Raw genomic sequence first — 20510 nt, 5'->3', positions numbered from 1 at the left:
TATCTAAACGAAAGCTCTTACATTATTAAACTGAAGAGATCTAAGTTGCTACTTGAGATAAGCAAAGATGAAGTACAAGTCACAAACGCAAAAGGAATGTTTAAATATGGTTCTTCTGTATAAAGATTTATTAATGAAAGTTCTTTTATTTACTTGGATAAGTTAGAAAGAACATTGGAAATTAAACACCATTTTAATTGTAAGCATTTGTTTGCTGTATACATGGGTATCTGTTCAGCTTGTTGCAGTATCTATGATTTTAAGACAATGGGCCAGATTCAATAAAACCTACACTAAGTGTACACTGTTCTGAGTGAACAGACAACACAGAAATAATGCACACATTCTTCCTCCTAATTCTAGTTTTCCTACTGATACTTCTTGCAGTTTTAAATACTGACAGGGATTCATAAAGGTTACCACAAAGTGTAGACTACATGTACACTTAGTGTAATCTTTCTGACTGACTAGAAAGCACAAAAAATGTGACAAGAATTTTACTGAATACATATCATGTACATTTTGTATATACTTAATGTAGGCTTTATTGAATCTGGCCCCATGAGAAAGTTAAGTAAAAGGATTTATGAACATTTATATTAAAACAAAAGATGAAAACAATGCCCTTTATAAACACAGTACTACATTCAAATCGTTTAAGAAGTTTTTTTTTTAATACTGAATTCTATTAATGCCAGTTACAGGGGTGGGGATTATGGAGCTTTGTTACAGACTCTTGAATCAGAATAGGTCTATAGCTGTGTACTAGGCTAATGGCCCTGGGGCTTTTACAAGCCTAGCCCATAGGATTACCCTGGCATCGTGCCACCCGACCTTAGTTTCCAGTGCCTCTGTCAAGTAGAGCCACTGGAGTGATCCCCGGGGTGAATTTTCTATTTCCCATCCACTCATCAAGATTTCTCTTGAAGAGGGCCAGTGAGGTGCTCTGTTTGACATGTATGGGAAGTCTATTCCATAGCATGGGCAGTCTCTGGGTTATGAATCTGTCCCCCCAGCCCATTCTGTTGATTGTGGTAATGAGGTCGAGGTCTCTGGAGTGTGTGGTGCAGAGGGGATTGGGATTTCTTTAGATGTAACATTTCTAACAGAGCTGGGTCAGACATGACTTTGTAAGTCAAGCAGAGATCGCCTCTAAATAGGCAATATGAGACAGAGAATAGGAGTATTTTTGAGCCTGTACATATAGGACAAGTGTTTAAGGCCTAGGATCCTCTTTGTGAGGTACTTTTGCGGCCACTTCGGTTGTTACAGGTGTCTAGTGAGGTATATGCCAAATGGGGCATTGTACTCAATGATTGGCCTAATAAGGGAAGAAAGATGACAATGACCTCTTTCTTCCTAGATGTAAAACCCTTAGTAATGAGATGTGCCACTCAAAAGGACTTTCTGACCACAGTGGCAGTGTGGTGGTGAAAAGAGAGGTTGCTGCCAACCTGTGTTCCCAGATCTCTTATAACACTTTGTTTTCAGTGGACAACCATCGATGTGGTAGTTCATGGGAACTGGGTTTTCCCAATGGGGATGATGACACATTTTTTGGTATTGAGCTTAAGGCCATGGTTCTGGCACTAGTTGCTGGTCTCAGTGAGGCCTTTCTGTAGGATGTCAGCTTCATTTGGGGAGTTAATAATGGCTCCCAACTTGCAATAGTCTGCAAACTTTGTCAGAGTCCCTTCATATTGGCCTGGACTTCTGAGAAGTAGACACCAAACAGGAGAAGAGCCAGGACCAATCCCTGTGGGACTCCACTCGTGACTGGTCATAGTCTGACTTGGAGTCAGCTCCTTTCAAACTGCGGGTTCTATCTGTGAGCCAGTTTGCAACCCACCTAGTGATATAGGGGTTGATGCCTAGCTTAGGGAGTTTTTCTATGATTTCTAAGTGAGGAATGGTATCAAAGGTCTTGGCCAGATCAAGGTAGGCTGTATTAACCACCTTGCCTTCATCCACAGCTCTGGTGACTGACTCAAAGTTGTTGACCAAGTTCAGCAGACATGATCTACCCTTCAGAAAACCAATTTAGGACAGTCAGCACACTGCCAGGATTAAATGAGAATGTTGGTAGTAAAAGATTTAAACCATAAATCATTATGATTTAATGTAATGGTGATATTTTAACGTAAAATGTTACTTTTTGTTTTAAAATTTGATTACTCCACTGATCCTAGTGTTGTCGTCTATTTAAGGTCTTGATCACATGACATTGTGCTTGTATGTACCCATTTTCTGCAATGAATTACTTCTGAAGAAGTCTTCTTGAGAAATGCTGAGATGAAACCTTTTAACTATTAAGATTAAAAAGGTTTTCAGCCATCTTTTATCATTTCTTTTATATTTGGTTCGTTTTAACATCTTTACATTGTCATTGATGCTTGTTTTGGTTTAATTTATGACTGACAAATTGCTGATATGCTTTTAATCAGAAATTTAAAAAAAAGAGGAAAAGAGGTAGTGTAAAGTACAGAAATCACAATACAGGCCAGTAACTGCCAAATACAATGACTGTTTTTGAGATTAATAGTTGGAATGCATTAAAAAATGACAGCACATTTCTCAGAGGAATACAAAAAAGCTGAAAAATTGTATGTGATGACAACTCTCTTGTCCTCTGTTGGGAAGAATGGTGAAAAAAAAGACTGTATTAAAGATTCAGTATTAGATGATCAGAGTATTTTGTCTACCATACAAAACCAAATTATGAGAGTAGTAAAGAAATATCTGGCAGATATGTTATCTATTAGAGGAAGGAATGGTAACACGGAGTATTAAGCTTTTAAGTAATTTTGATACAAGTATACTTGGCAGCTAAATTGCTATGTACGACTTGGAGCTCATACTTTAGTCAAAGATCAAAATGATCTTAGATGGTCCAAGACACTTTTTGTAAATCCTTTGGATAAACAGAGATGCCATTCTTTTGCATGGCTATGTACATGCTACAGTGTGATTTAATTTATATAGCAAAAAGGGGTGGGGAAGTTTTGGTGAAATGAAGGTCTGTCAATTTGCATATTGCAAAGAATGATATTTTATGAAAATGTATTTATTTATTTAAATTTGTTTACTGGGGTACATCACTACTAAATTCTGGACAACTTTAGTCTCAGACCAGTGTTAAGTAAAAACTACTATTACAAGAACTTCAGAAATGCAAGAAATAACATGCAAGTTACAAGGTAAAGACAGACGCAATTTTAACAAGTGAAGTTGCAGTGTTACAAGACTATGAGCTTACCACGCACTATATACAGGTCTTCCTGCACAGTCTGATTATGGGCAGGACAAGGATATAAGAACAAGAATGGAATCAAGAAAGAAGAGACTAGGAACAGAAAGGAACTAAACAGTGAGAGTGAAGTAATGCGAGTACAGGAAGGTAAGTGCTTAGAGCTTGGGTACACAAAGTATGTGGCATGAAAGTGTTGAATTAGGTTCTGTGACCTGACATGAAGCATGCACATTTTGCTTGATTAGGAAAGGGAGATTTTACTAAAGTACAAAATTTAGGGTAAGACTGAGTTGTCTTTCAGTTCCCATGAGGTAAGAGTCACAAAGTTTTTGTCCCAGAATTGAGAAATCATGATTTAAGGTATGTAGCTTGAAAAGTGGGATGCGTGTGATAGAACCAGAGTACTGCAGACTTCTGAAGCTGTATAACGGGGCCTGTCTTAAATGTTTTGAGGTTAGAGGGGGATCTCTCTCTTACGGGAATGAATAATAACTCTATACAGATATTGTTTAATGGAGATGCTTTTGTAATTGAGTGAGATTGAGTCATTTACCTTTTGCTGTTCTGATGGCAAAGGAGAGGAAGGGAGCAGAACAGGAGGGGTCTGACTCTTCTATATGCTCTCCAGGTGTATACTGAAGGTAAGAGAACTGTCTATCCAAAATCATAGATAACTGAAAGAGGATACTTGCAATTTTTGCAAGTAATTTTGACAGCAATTATGGGAAAGATAATACAGGATGAATTTTAAGGAGTAGAAAGGAAATATGCGAGGGATCTACTGATAGCAACATGGGAGACGGTAGTACAGTTGAAGAGTGAGGTGGAGGAAACAATTGCTTGTGCTATAGCAAAGGCATTTGACTAAGCAGTTATGAAGTGTTATGCTGGCGTATGACTTTAGAAATAAATCTGGTAACTTTTTCAGTTGTTTTATAATAGACCTAACACTTTATTATTATATAGTGGTTACACAGGCTGAAAAATAATGGAAAAAGGATGTGGTCCCATAAGTGTGTTCCTTATTGTTTAGTAATGAAAGCAATTATTTGTGCAGTTAAATGTATAGGGTCCTTTGGCACTTGGGAGTTAAGTGAAGGGGACATACTACTTCTGTAAATGAATGATATCATTACAAAGAATAATTCATACTTACAGAAAACCTCTCAAACACTGGAAAAGGAACTGAATAAAGTAGACTTAGTACTGAATAGAACTAAAATTAAAGGCTCAGGGATAACAGATTACTTGAGGAGCTCCTCTATGGGGAAACAGACATGTCAATTTTGGATGTTAAGTTAAGAGAATGTGTGATAAGACATTTATATAAACCCCACCACTACCACTGCACCCTTACTCTCACTTCTATCCATCACGCACCTACTAATTACACATCATACCATCACAATTTCTAGCCTAATACACCCACCATACTACCAGTTACCTGTTACATTCAAACAAAAAATATCCCTAAACTATGACAGGTTAATTACCAGTTATAAAACATATGTTTATTACCTATCTAAATTAGCCCTCAGTGGTGATATCCACCCTAACCCTGGTCCTACCATTACCAACTCCTCACCTAATAATATGCCTAATAGCTGCTTCTTCTCACAATTAACATCCAACAGAAAGCCATCTAACCTCCTGTTCATGTGTCTAAATATCAGGAGTATAACTAATAAAACCCATGACCTAAATGCCAACATAGCCTTATACTCTCATGATATTCTCATCCTGACTGAAACCTGGCTCAAACCTCACATCAGAAGTGAGGAAATACTCCCCAACAGGTTATAACATTCTTCAAGTAGATAGAATCTAAGAAAGGGGGTGGTGTGGCTCTAATGTTTAAACACCACCTCAACATCCAGATTCTAAACACATCTGCTCCCCCCCCCCTCCACATTGGAAATGAAGAAATCTCATATGCCAACCTCTAACTAAACCCAAATAAAACAATCATAGGATGCTCCTTCCCACCTGGACAAAACATCCCACCCTGGGAAAACCTCCTGAACTGGGCTAACCATTCCCTATCCCAGGAAACCCTAATCCTACTTGATTTTAATATCAACTGGCTATCTTGTAGTAACAATCATCCATCCCAGCACCTAAATCTTCATGGCTTCTCTCAAATAATACAGTCGCCTACCCAGATAAATAAAAAATACTGTTCCCGACTGCATATTAGTCAATAAAGACCCTCACTCATACTTAGCTGGCTGTTTACCAGTGACTACACTCCAACACACTTTCTGAGACACCACTTAAATTGCTCTAAACCCATTATCTATAGGCAAATCCAAAATAGGGTAAACATAGACATCATTAAGCAAAATTGGAAGATATTAAGAAGTGAAATCTTGACCAATGGATGGGAGATCGCAGATATACCCCAGGGATTACCTCAGTGTCACTGCTCAACAGAGGCACAGCAAAATAATGGGTATAGTTCCCCATACTAAAGGGGTGGCGTAAGCCACAAAACTATGGGCTAGGCTTGTAAATGCCCTCGGGCAGATAGCCTAGTATGAACCTATGAACCTAAACCTAAGTGATAATCGCTTGAAGGATATTTTAGATGAGAAACCTAGATTTACCTTTAAGCAAAATAGCAATATAAAAGACATGTTATGCATAGAACCAGAGTTAAAAAATAAGAAAAAGGTAAACGTTTCCTCTGCACACATGAGAACAGGGACTTTTCCCTGTAGGCATTGTAAAGCATCTTCGAATGTGAATGGTTTAAATTATTTTGTACATCCTGTTACAAACAGAAAATATACTTTTGAGTTTTATGCAGATTGCCATACAGAGAACATGGTTTACTTGGCATCCTGTAAGTCATATCTGAGTTTCTATGTTGGAAAAACTAATTGTAAGTTAAAAACTAGAATATTGCATCATTTGTCATCAATTAGACAGAAGGATAAACATAATGCATTGTATCTGCATGTTTCCATCTTTCCAGATCATACTTTTGCTTTTATGGTTCTGCATGTTGCATAGATGAAAAAAAAAGGGGGGGGGCCATTGTCAATGACACGGAGTATGCAGAATTAAGATGGATTATACAGTTGGCTGCGGACAGCCCACCTGGATTAAATAATTCTGTACCTTTAAAACCAACCTTAAAGAAAAGGCAGGTCAAATATAGAAAATAATTGATTGGTTTTAAAACTGTTTTAGTATTTAAAGACTTTTATGGTTATGTGAAGTTTGTCTGATGAAGGTTTTTTTTTTTTTAACCTGAAAGCGCTTACGTTTTTTAATAAAAGGATACGGCCAGTTTGGAATCTGCTTCGTTTGTTTTTGTATCTGTTCTTACAAGAGGTTGGAGAGGAGTCCTTAAAGGGACAATCCCAGGGATTTTTTGTTTTGATTCAGCCTTTGTTTACATTTCAGGTTTGCCTTTCTGAGCGTGCTCACCTTTGGCTGAGGGGGGAGGGGGAAGAGTCTCTGCAGGAAGTTTCAAAGGTGACAGCAAAATTCCATCTGAAATTGCAGTTGTACTGACAACAGCTTTCCCTGTGAGCCATTCATTACTTTAATCTGTCCATTTCACACATTCAGAAAAGCAGCCTTTCAGGCTTTTTACGACTTAACTGCTGTTGCTGCTTCTCTACAAAGCACATCAGTAATGCAAGGTTTTTAAAACATTAGTAAACAGAGTTTTTTGCTTCTTTCATTTCATATTTTATTCTGTGGTGACTGTGAATCCTGGCCTTCTACAACAATTTTATGACATGGCTTCTACCGATAGAAAGCATCTGAGTGAGGCAAACAATAGTTGAAACCATGTTACTCTTTCTTTCGTTTGTTTTTGTATCTGTTCTTACATTTTGGGCAACTGTAAGGAGGATAAAAAGGGCAATCTGCTGACATGTGACCCTTGTGATACTCTGTGGTCACAGAAAGTCTCCCCACAGTGAGCAACTGCTTGGTACACTTCAACCTCAAGAGAAAATGCCAAGCTCATATACGAAGGACAATTTCAAAGACCAGAAAACTGGCAACACAATTTCTTCTTTTTTTATTAGTTTTTGTTTTTCCTTAATAACAAGGACAGAACCTTACAGACTGAGACATTGTGAAAATGAGAACAGTAGGATATTAATGGGTAACTGTTCTGAATACCAACACTCTGAAATGAGAGTCTAGGAACAAGACTTGGAATTTCAACAGGGAGCTGATATGATGAAGGCCTGTTTTGTCTTCTGATAGGAATGTAGCCAAAAAGCCACTATCAATGGCACAGGCAGAAACAAAACTCCAACTATGGATCAAGAGACCCAAATTTAATTAGCAGCAAACACCAGACACAGCTGATGGGGGGGGGGGGGGGGCATGAGCATACTGGGGGACAGGGTGATGCAAGACTTGCCACACACTATCATAATATAATCCTTTAGAAGGGGGGATGATAATGCAAAAGTGTGGCTGGAGGTTGGTGTTATGCTTATAAAACCACTACCTGGTGATAACCTTCAACACAGGTATGTACATTCTGTGGTGATGTAACACATATGCCTCTTATCCAGGGGTGGGTACTGGCCATTAAAAAATGCCCTTACTGCCAGGATGCCAGAAGGGCATTAAAGCACTCTCATGGCTGCCTGAATAATTGTACCTTCTCAACAGCTGTAGGTGAAACTCCTGAGGAAGGGAATGAATGGGTCTTGTTCATCGGGGGGGGGGGGGGGGTGGTGGCTTGATGGTCGACAGGTGTGAGGGCAAAAATCAAGTTTCTGTTTCCATTTCACCTGCACCTCACATTTTTCATTTTCTGTACATGCAGCAGGAGAAAAAAAAAACTAATCAACACTCTTGTCATGCCTACTTTAACAATTTTTTTTTCACATCCTACGACTTGCACAACAATGTGCTGTCGTGCAAACAAATGCAATGAATGTATGAAAAAGTATAGCAAATGTTTGCCTTATATTATCTTTCAAAGATCATGTCCATGGCATGCAGAAGGACCATGTATGGAACAGGTTTGCATACTATTTTACATGATACCCTAATAGATTTTCTGATATGAACTGCTCTGAGAGCTCACACCTCTGCAGTGTATTCTCTAACTGTCAAAAAGATTCCCTCAGAATTTCCCTTGGGGAGGTAAGTGCTGACTAGTTTGTCTTCCTCCCTGGCCAGCCTCTCATACCTCAGCTGACAAATGAACTTAATGCCACCCAAAGACCTGACAGACAATACTTCTGGGTCAATGAGTCGACAGAAATATAAACAGATGTAGTCTGTATGCCAATGGCATTGTTTGTTTACAGGTAAATGTATGGTTAATGGAAATAGTGTTAAATAATTTTTTATACTTTAATGGGGAATTTTTTTAGGCAGAAACAAGGAGTAGCTATGGGTGCTGCCTGCGCCCCAACCTACGAAAATTTAGTGCTGGCCAGATGGGAGGAGAAATTTGTCTTAAATTCTCAATTTAATTCCCATTGGGTGCTCTACCGTAGATTCTTGGATGACATAGTACTGTTTTGGACTGGGGGGAAAAAAGTTTGTGGAATTCATGATTTACCTCAACCAGACTACTAATTTCCTGAAGTTTACACAAACTATCAAAAAATGTATTACAGTATTTAGACCTGGAAATATATAAAAAAGAAGAAAGGATAGAAACAAAAATATATAGAAAACCTACATACTGTAATATGTTTCTACATTACAATAGTGCACACCCCCTCCATTGTAAAAAGAATATCATAAAAGGACAATTTGTAAGGGGAAGTCGGATGACAAGTAGGCCAAATGATTTTATCAAAGAATGTGACTTGTTAGAAAAAATGTTTAAGGATCGGGGATATCCACTAAAAATTGTAAAGGAAATAAGACAGGAAATAGAAAATGGTAGAGACATGAGATATACCCCTATAGTGAAAATTACTGATTTAGAAAAGATGGAATCTAAAGACAAAAGAGTAAATCAAGAGAATTTTCAACTAGCCCTAAACTTAGAATATAATGCTATGAATAACAACATTAGAAGAATATTTTCCAAGGAATGGGGTAGATTTATGGATATAACTGATATAGATAAATTGGAAGGGATTTCGGCAAAAATAGTGTACAAAAATGCCCAAAGTATTAGAAACATCTTAGAAAGTAAGAAAAATGGAGCTCCACAAGGGGCAAAGAAGATGAGTACATATAAATGTGGTAGATGTGCCCAATGTCCGTATATTTCCAACACTGACAGGTTACACGTTACAAGTAGGAATAGAGTAATTATTAATAAGAATTATTATAATTGTGAATCTATGGGGCTAGTTTATATGGCCACCTGTGGGATCTGTGACTCCTTCTATATAGGGAAAACAGAAAGAAAACTTAAAAGAAGAATCTATGAGCATCTTAATGACATTAAGAATTGTAAGGATACTAATGCCCTATTCAAACATAGTAAGGAATGCACAGGAGCCACATTCAAGTTTACCGTGTTGGAACACACCCAAAGAGACATAAGAGGGGGCCCTTGGGAGGAAAAAGTAGAATATAGGGAGCGCTGGTGGCAGGTAACACTAGAAGCATATAACCCACCTGGGCTGAATGAATATACTAGTATATTGCCAGTCTTGAAATTAAGGGCAGCTAAATTATAATGAAATTATAATTGGTATTATTGTAAGAAAGTATATTAAATTGATTTAGCAACATGTTTTTATTAACAATCTATTTGATGGAAGGGTATTTTTATAAATTAATTTTATTAATAATAAACATGAAATTTTATTTATTTACTTTTTAACATAAGGAACTTTCCTATGATTTTTAATTTATGGTCCAGCATGTTAAATACATATGAACTTCCACTAGATGGCAGTTGAACAACACAAAGTGAATTGTCTTGTATATATGTATATTCTGGTATTCAGTCCCTCAATCTATGAAAGAAATGAGTTTACATCCACCTTTTGGAAATTAATTTCATTTGTTTTAAACATGTTTTAAACATATTAAAAAAATGAAGAGTTTTTAATTGTTTTACAACTGTTGTTTTTAAGTGAATAGTGAAGCACATTTCTATAAAGAAAGTATGCAATGGGATTTTAATTAAGTTAATGGAATTAAGCTGTGGTCATTAAATGATTATGTAGACTATATAAAGGGAATGTAAATGGTAATAAAGTATTCATCTGACGAAGTCTCAATACAGCAGATGAAAATGCAAGGGCTCAACAGCGTTTATGTTTTATGATTGATCGTCTTTATCTATCCAATTTGCTGAGTGGACCGTGGTCTGGTAATAAATGTTTTCCAGAAGGAAAGAATTCTATTGCCGTTTTTTCTCCGTTTCTACCTTTGTATTGTTTGTTTACCGCTACAACTGCACAGACATGGCTTGCTCAAAATAGAGAAAATAAATTAAATATAAACTGAACCTATATACAGAAGGTATAGCAGATATAAACTGGACTTCTATACAAATCATGTTTCAAGATTCTCTTACAATTACTGGCAATAACACTTAAAATGGTTTGCTAAATATTTAAGATCATGGGTCCACAATTGAAAGCAGTGACATGTAGACAGTTCATTCGTTTGTTTGCTCTCTGTTATCCTGTTGAGCTAAAGCACCAGGGATTCACCTGTACCCTGGTGTAGCTTATCCGATTACTTTTCCTAGCTGAAAGAGGCTCAGTAATTGAATTCCTGACCACTTTCAAACTGTACAGCATCCCTCCACTTCACTGCCCCCCACTGCAATGGCCACAGGAGACCATAACGCACATGCTCATTCAGAGCTAACAGCCAGAAATCAAAGTTACAAAGCACAACAGTCTAGTAGGATGTGATATGTCTTCCTGTCTAGCTGGAGTCAGTCCAACAAAAACATAACACAAACGATCCCCCAGATGTTCAAGAAATGACACTTGATCTCAGCCCCCTCTGTTTCTCTGAATCTTGAGGCATTACTTGATTTTAGATCATAAGGGACCTGAAAGACACTCCCCCACCCAAGCTCCATTGGGTAAGCAGCACTAAATATGCAATCATAAATATGCAATCAAGTATAACAATAAAAAATACAAGCAATAGAAAGAATAATACAAAAAAAGAACATACCGGTGTGCCTATCATGGTGTAGGTCTTGCCAGAACCAGTCTGTCCATAAGCAAAGAGGCATACATTGTAGCCTCTGGCAGCCCCTGACAACACAGACGTACCCAGATCCTGGAACACCTAAACAAAAGAAAAGTACAACTCAGTTAGTCAACAGTCTTTGTGAAACAGTAAACCGTAACAGTTAAAATTCTCATTTGCAAAGTTAGAGATCTAGGGTTTAATTCTGTCCATTCCAACATGCACTATGTATGACCTGAAGCAAGTCACTTAATTTCTGTGTATTCCACTGTGCTTAGAGATAAAGCCCTGACTGTGACCCAAAAAACTTCGGTTCAGCTAATGACTTGGTTGATGGAGAAGATGGCTGCAGATTACATGAGTTAGCAGGTGAGGCCTGCTCATCTAAGGAGGGGCAGGGAGGCAGCCTGGTTGAATGCAATGCTGACACCATCTGGAGACTGGTGGGCTGAGACATTATACCCACCAGCTATCTGTTTGCACACAGCAATCATAATTAGACCCATGCGGGATTTCATGCTGAATGGGTTGCTGTGCAGTTAATGAAAGAATTGGCCAAAGCACAACAAACTCTTATTGATGACTGCCTCCCACTTCTGCTCTTGTCTATAAGAAATATATAGCCCAGTTTAATCGTGAAAATGCTGATTATCATAAAAAATGATATGGAGAAAAAGCAAATAAAATGTCCTTGTACTCCTAATCTATATCTGAAAGGAGTACACCACTGATGAGTGTAGAGTGTCAAGGCAAAAAATTCATATACTGTGTCACACATGTATTAGTTACTTCTGCAGACTAATTACTGCAAACCCACCCATGGACAAGAAACATCATTTCACCTTCCTCAAAACTCACTTTTCTTGTCTCAGTATTTTTGTGGTGCTTCTACGTTTTGCTTATCAATAGATGGGTTGACCCTGCTGTGTATACAGGGCTGACCTGCTGTCATCTTAGTTTCTGTAAAACTGGTGGCACAGGTTCTTGCTAAGTTCATGTCACCCAAGACTGGCTGCAGAGAATGAGAATCTGACTTTAGAAAGGCTGGACTACTATTCCTGTTAAATTATCGTTTGTATATATATATATATATATATATATATATATATATATATATGTAGTGCATATGTGTACATTTGTGAGTGCAACTGGCAGCTAACTGAGGGTGCTGCAGAATAAATGTACCAATTCTGGAGTATACTGTGGCACTCTGCAGTCTACATATACTTCCAAGCATTGACACTAACTTATGAGCACAGCAACGCTTAGTTTTTTGATGTGTAAATACATTGAGACATATGATGAGTTATGCATCGTGATGCATTTTGTAAACTATATCTGATACTAAAACTATAACGTCCATAGGTATATAATAGACAAATGACCACCAGGGCCTTTATAAGCCTAGCCAAGCTACCCAATTCAATTGTGTCCCCTTGTAACATCTGCATCTTAATTGGGGGTTTACGTTTGGAGGTTGCTATAAAGTTATGTAGGAGGGGATGTTAGTTGGGGAACGTATACTGTTGTTTTATGTCTATAAAAGACAAGGGGGCCAGCCTTGGGGATAAATTTGCAATTTCCCACCCAATGGTTAAGATTACATTTTAACAGGGTTAAAGATGGACACTGCATCACATGGATGGGGAGCCTATTCCGGAGCATGTTGATCCTTTGATCCCATATCTGTCTCTCTAGCATGTTCTATTTATGCTGCAAGCAAAGTACCAATGTTTCTGCTGCTGCTTGTTTTGTAGATGTGTCAAAGCTCTATCAGGGCTGGATGTAAGGATGCTTTATATGCCAAACACAGACAGTCTCTCAACAACTTGTAGGCGACACACTACAGAGAGAGAGAGAGAGAGAGAGAGACAGGGCTCTAAGGTGATCTGTATAAGAGAGAGTGGGTTAATATACTGCATTTTCTAGGTGGGTGTTCCAGCTGTTGCAGATACCTAGTCAGGTAAAAGCCGAAAAGGGCACTGTACTCAATGATGGAGTGGAAAATGGATGAGTAGAGTGATACTATAACTTCCTTAGACCTGGATGTCATACCCTTGCTTATAAGTTGGGCAACATAGAATGATTTTCTTACTACTTTGGCTATGTGTTGGTCAAAGGCCAGATTACTGTCTACATATGTTCACAGATCTCTAACTACCAGGTCAAATCTTGGGGATGTCTTATCAATGGAATAATTTGCCTGGGAAGACGTTTTTCCAAAAAGCACTACAATGAACTTGTTTGCATTGAGTTTTAATCTGGGGCTTTGGACCAGTCATTTGTCTGTGTTGCAGGATCCTTTTGCAGGATGTTAATGTCAACGGCAGAATTTATGATAGTTCCCAATTTGCAGTCATCTATGAACTTGGTGAACCAGGGACCCTTGACGTTCGTCTGGACCTTGGAGAAGTAAATGTCAAACATGAGTGGGAGCACCATGTAGCCCTGTGGTACTCTACCAGTGATCTACCTCTTGGTGGAGGTGGGGTCTCATCAACTTGAGTTTTGGGTCCTATCTGTGAGCCAGCTGGCAGTCCAGTGAGTTGTGTAGGGATTTATGCTTAATTTGCTGAGTTTGCCCACAATACTCGAGTGGGGTATTGCAGTGAATGCCTTAGCTAGTACAAGGCAGGCAGTACGCACCATTTTCCCTTCATCCGTCGCCTTGGTTACCTTCTCAAAGAAGTCTACCAGGTTAAATAGGCATGACCTTCCTTTACTAACTGGGATATGTCCAGTATCTGGAGGTTGCCAGGGTCTTTGTTGATAATTTCCGTGATAATTTGTTCCATGGCTTTGCATATTAGACTAGTCAGACTAATGGGTCTATAGTTTATCAGCTCAGTTGAAGATCCACCCTTGTGAAGGGGGCTAATTGTTGCCATCCTCCATTTACTTGGTATGTACCCTGTTGCCATCCTCCATTTAACTTGGTATTTACCCTGTTTTGAGGCTGTACTTGAAAAGTGATTTAAGTGGTCCTGAAAAGTCGTACTTCAGGCTATTTAGGAGGCGATATGGGATACTGTACGGCTCTTTCGAGGCTGTTTTTTATCCTTAGAAAGCACTGCTATAACCTGCTCCCTGCTGAAAATTTGGGAGTGGGGGTTATACTGGTAGGGATTTCACAAGGGGTGGCAGGGGTGAGTGGGGAGGGGTAATGTTTGAGATGAACTGATTGGACAACAGATTCGCTACGTCACTCTGCTCACTGAAAGTGTTTCCATTTAGAAGGCTTGTGGTTGTCTTTAGGCTGAGAAAATATCTTGACCTTGTATGATCTTGTTGGATTTAATTAGTCCTCTTAGTTTCTTGTTTAGTTTTATCAGCGAGCTTTTGTCATTATGAGAGTTGCTCTTTCTGACTTTGGCCATGACTTTTTTTCCTTTTGTTATATATCCTGTTAACATTAGGATTCCACCAGTGTGGTTTGTTTTGGGCTTACATCTGGTAGATAAAGCAGCCTCTATGCAGCCATTTACATCTTTGTACAGTGTTTTGTGAACAATTCTGCATAGGCTGTTGTGAACTCTGAGTTGGACGGGACATTGGATTTTGACAAACTGTCACATAACAAGGTACACTATGTTTAAACCTCTGGTTGAAGTGTGCACTAACTGATCAAAGGCATTCATGTTAATAAAGCCCAGGAAACATTGGGCCTGCAAGTTGGTGGCAGTGTACGTTTCCCAGTCTATAGAGGGGTAATTATTAAACTCCCCCATGATTGCAATGTTTGGTTAGATGGAGAGTGCCTTCAGTAAGTCTAGATAAGAGATTTGGGATTCCTGAGACACAGATGGTGACCTACAGCTTGCTAAAACTTGGTAAGGGGACTCTAGCTAAGGTGATTTGCACGTGAATGAACACCAGGGTATCATCCTGTTTAACTAACCTTGAGGTATAATTGTTACTAATGTAGATCAACACACCACCACCTTTAGTCCTTGTCTGTGTGGCTGATGGTCTAAATGTGTGGAAGGCACTGTAGCCTTGCACTGCTGGAGTACTTTCTGCATCTTTAAACTATGTCTTGGTAACGGCACAGATGTCTTTATTCTCCAGGGTGAAGAGAGCTTGTAGGATGTGCAGTTTCTTGTTAAGGCTCCTAACATTGAGCAGTAACACCTTTAGACGCCTTTATTTGCTATGTTGGTAGGTTTGCCACTTTGGTATTTCCTAAAAATAGTTCTAAGGGGATGGATACATTTTTTGTTAAAACCTGGAAGCCTGGGAAGGACAGGTGCAGGTCATCTTTGGCAAATGTGGTCTGTTGACCATATCCTCTCTCTTAAAAGATCCCTATTTGCAATAATGACAGCAAGTTGAAAAGTTTGTGCATTTTGTTACATATCATAAAAAGCCACATTTTCAAGAAAATGTATGCTAAAACAATTTAAGCTTGTAAAAACATAAGAACCAAAGAAAACTTTCCCATTCCCTTAAAAAAATGTTTTATATATATATATATATATATATATATATATATATATATATATATATATATATATCATAAGTACTGTATTTTATTGTTCTAACAATCTATATTTTATTTGCTTGCTCATAGAGCATCGGGGAAATGGAGATAGTATCATTAAATTCTGGGGGGTACATAGCAGCTAGTCTAAACTGCCATTCTGTCTCCTGTTTTCTAAGCGTATTTTCCCAGTCCCCCCCCCCCCCGGGATTAAACTCAACTCCCTCTAGTTTACCAAATGTGAATTTAATAAAACCTCTGGCACAACTGGGAGTGCTTATGTAAAGCATTATTCTGTTTTTTTGTATTTTTAAAAGCATTTAAAGGTTTATAAATCCTATTTCTAAGGGCACAGTCGGTTTTTCCCACATAGAAACTTGCACATGTCATGCATAGGGCCAAATAAACCACCTTGCAATTTGCACAATTACCCTTCTTGAATACCATCTTATTCCCCAATCTGTTCCCCACAGTAATATTACTTTGTGAGTCGATGTACATACACTGACTACAGGAGGCTCCACAGGGTTTGGTACCATAAACAGTATCTTCTATCGAGTTGGTCTTCGTCTCCAATCATTTTTTTAAATTAGCACCTGTTTTATTAATAAACAGTGGCCCTACACCTACGTTTTCGTAGATATCAGGATTAACTCTAAAAATATTCCATTTTTTTCTAAAGACCTTTTTTATTTCTCCTGCCAAATGGTTATGATGTAGTACATAAGCTCTCAAACTTAATTTTAATCGGTGACTCCATTTTTTGGTCCTTATCTAACCCTATACCTAAGAGGGGCTTATACTGCATTCCCCATTTTTTATGGACATCCTCCAGTATTTGATCCACCCACTTCTTAGGATACCCCTCCCATAACTCATACCAATTTTCTCTAATTCCATCTTTACGTCTTCCTGGTATGATGTCATACAAGTAGCCTGTACGGCTTGCCCTTTTACAATGTTCTTTTTTGTACTTTTGGGTGACTACTACTAAAGTGTAATTATGAGTTACAGAAGGTATCCTTGCTGTAAATCCTAGACTTAAATCCTCCATAATGTGAAATGTAGGTATCCAAATAGTTAATCCCAAGTTTGTCATAAGTAAAAGTAAATTCTAAAAACTGTGTAGTATTCCCCAAATATTGTACAAATTCATAGATGTCCTCTGCTCTGCCTTTCCACAAAATAAAGATATCATCCAAAAATCTAGTACACATTTTCACATTATTCCAATAGGGGCAGTGAAAAGATATCTATTCTCCCACCCAAGTAATACAATATTGACATAAACAGGAGCACATGCCATCCCAATTGCCACACCTTTTACCTGTTGGAAAAATTCTCCCTTGAAGAATACAAAATTATTTTCCAAAATCATATCCATAAGTTCACACACAAGGGAGTTCCAACTCCTCCTCCTTTGGAATTACTGAGAATAAATTATTGATGTCTATAGTAAGGAAAATGAGATCTGCATCCCAGATATCCTGCTTCAGTTGTCCCAAGAACTCCCAGGAATCTTTAATCAGATGGGGTGTATTCTCCACCATGCGTTGAACCCATGAATCTACTAAAACTTCCAGTGGATGGGTCTTAGACCCACTTGCTGTCACTATAGGTCTAAAATGAGGTTGGTTCCATATTTTTGTGGATTTTTGGAATACCAAAAAACACAGGAACAGTAAGATCCTTCCTGTTCACTTCCTGTTCAAAAAAATCATACAACTCCCCACTAATTCTCTGGTTAACCACATAATCTTCCAAATAGTAATCAATATGGAAGTAAGAAATATTAATCTGGGGTCTCAAAACAACCAAATATGTTGTATCATCAAACAATAAACTCTCCACTGCCCAAGACTAATCAGTGACCTTAAATATCACTATCCCCATCCCTTATTGGGGGTCATAATCCACTTTGATGTATCACTTCTTAACTCAAACAGTAATCTACATTCTTCCTTGGCAAGATTCTGATGTATCTTATTCTCTTTTTGATAAATCCTATAGATATCTACCATCACTACTTTTTCAAACACATCCAAAAGTGGATGCAGAGGCGGATTAAATGTACTTTTCTTTTTAGGTATAGGATTCCCTTCCCCAAGCCCCTTTATTGGGTGTTCTTCTTGTCTAGAAAATATAATACCAAAATTAAACTTCCTCATATACAATTTTAATTCCATTATATTATCCACCACATTTCCCTTTCTTTCCAGAATAAACTTTATACCTTTAGATAACAAACTAAAATAATCAGGGGAAATAACCCTATCTGTATAATTAAACAGAAAATAACATTAAATGTGCATACTATATTGTTACTATATGTAATTAATCCCTGTAATTGCCCCTCCTCTTGTAAGGATTTCCTTTGCATGACTGAGGGTAGTATTTTGTACAATTTTCCCTCCTCTGTATACCTGTGAGCTAATCTCTCAGAGCATCTCACTTGTTGAAAATCCTGTTCTTCCATATTTTGAGTGACCCTATGCTCATAGGCCACACCTGCGTGTCCTTCTCTCACTACCTTACTGTAACTTGATGTCCCTTGAAAATGGTAGATCGTTTTAACTACATGTCCCACTGGGTAGGCTTGGCAATTTTTATACTGTTTTAGATCCCTCTCTAATTTGCATTTCTTTTTAAGGAACACAGAATTACACCTTTTTCCACTTTGCCCAGTACCTTAAATACATTCCTTGATATTCAGAAAAAAACAGATCCTGTTTAATTCTGGAATCCAATCTACTTATTTCCTGCATAACGGAGTCTCTCTGTTTTTCATAACAGATTTTTGATGAGCCGCATTCCCACATCATAAAAATTTACAAAATCTTGTACAACTTCATCACAATAAAAAATACTAAATGGAAACTTATAAATACGTAATCCTTGCTGTACAACCCTCAATAAAATGCATTCATTTCAAATATGCGATGTCAATCTGCAAAGTTTTAAGTCTGAGCAACCTTTTTTCAAAATAATAAATATTTTTCAGTGAATCAAAATGTCCGACTATCCGCCCCAACTGGCACTTCATTCTTTCTATTAATTTCTTGTTCAGGGGTCCCAGAAAAGCAAAAATCCTTTGTCAGCAGGCCAGTCTTTGTCAGAAACGCCATTCACTTCATTATTACATGCTGCCATACTTTCACATGGCTGTACTGTATTTAATCTATCAACCAAAGCATTAGCTTACACAGTACCTTGGATTCCATCATTATTCCTTCTTCTGGCCTGTTTGATGTTCGACTGAACAAAAATACAGTCCTTGCCATGACTTGTTGATGGAACGGCTTCACTGAAGGGTTTCTCTCCCATACTCGCATTTCTTCCTTGCTGCAACCCTGAATCACCCATCAGCTGACTGGGAGAGCTAATAGGAAATAAATCACCATGGCAACCATTCGGAGCTCCTCCATGTTTTAACGAAGAGGAAAAATAACCAAAAGGAGCTCTCAAATCTCCACTAACCCCATTCTCTTTTTGGGGGAGCAAATCAATTTGGTAAGCTCCCCTTTCAAAACGGATACCACTTCCTTCAACAGGGACAATTCCGAACCAGCCCCCTCCTCGGGGGAGACACCAAACAAGTCAAGGGTATCCATAAAGTCCTCGGGCATCAACATAGTAGACAAGCAACCACAAAACTGGTAACATGCAAGCAAAACTGATAAAAAAACAATAATGCATAATCCGAGGACTATTAAGAAACCCGCCTTTATTGAAAATAAAGAGTATTAAGCGCTTTCATCCCTCTAACCTGGGACTTCATCAAAATACAATAACACAATACAACAGCACCATTTAAATACCCCACCTATCCCCTAGGATAGGGTCATAAACAACCAATCACTGTCCTGCCAAGTGATGCCAACAAATGAGTAATGCCAGTAAATACTCTAGCTACATCTCAACTAAACAAAAACATATATAACAAATAATACTTAAAAGATCCCTATTTGCAACGACAGTTAAAAATGTGTGTATTTTGTTACGTATCATAAAAAGCCACACTTTCAAGAAAATGTATGCTAAAACAATTTAAGCTTGTAAAAACATGAGAACCTCAAGAAAACTTTCCTATTCCCTTAATTTTTTTTATATATATCATGAGTACTGTATTTTCTTGTTTCAACTTTATTTATATTTTATTTGCTCGCTCATACAGCATTGGGGAAATGGAGATAGTAGCATTTAATCCTGGAGAGTACATAGCAACTATTCTAAACTGCCACCCTGTTTCCTTTATACTAAGTGTGTTTTTCCAGCCCTCCACCCTAGGGTTAAACTTAACACCCTTCAGTATACCAAAAATGAATTTAATAAAACCTCTACACAACTGTGAGTGCTTATATAAAGCATTATTCTGTTTTTTTATTTTTAATATCATTTAAATGTTCATGAATCCTATTTCTAAGGGCATGGTTGGTTTTTCCCACATAGAAACTTCCACATGTCATGCAAAGTGCCAAATAAACCACCTTGCTAGTTGCGTAATTACCCTTCTTGAATACCACCTTATTCCCCAATCTGTTCCCCAAGGTAATATTACTTTGTCGATGTACCCACATTGACTACAGGCTCCACAAGGTTTGGTACCATAAACAGAATCTTCTATCGAGTTGGTCTTAGTTTCCAATAATTTTTTTTTTAAATTAG

General features: G+C 37.9%; 1 protein-coding gene across 1 annotated transcript in view; it reads right to left on the bottom strand.

Annotated features, from left to right (window-relative positions):
• The window catches only part of STARD9 (StAR related lipid transfer domain containing 9), a 1457104-nt gene that overhangs the window by 830577 nt on the left and 606017 nt on the right, over positions 1 to 20510 (bottom strand). Inside the window, exon 4 of the mRNA XM_044073541.1 lies at positions 11348 to 11464. Within this exon, the coding sequence (XP_043929476.1) occupies positions 11348 to 11464 (117 nt within the window). The remainder of the gene's footprint in view (positions 1 to 11347; positions 11465 to 20510) is intronic.

The sequence above is a fragment of the Protopterus annectens genome, chromosome 6.part0, assembly GCF_019279795.1.
Source record: "Protopterus annectens isolate FY-2018-M chromosome 6.part0, PAN1.0, whole genome shotgun sequence".
NCBI lineage: Eukaryota > Metazoa > Chordata > Ceratodontiformes > Protopteridae > Protopterus > Protopterus annectens.
Note: the sequence above shows the minus strand (reverse complement) of the source record. Positions and strands in the feature narration are given on the sequence as shown.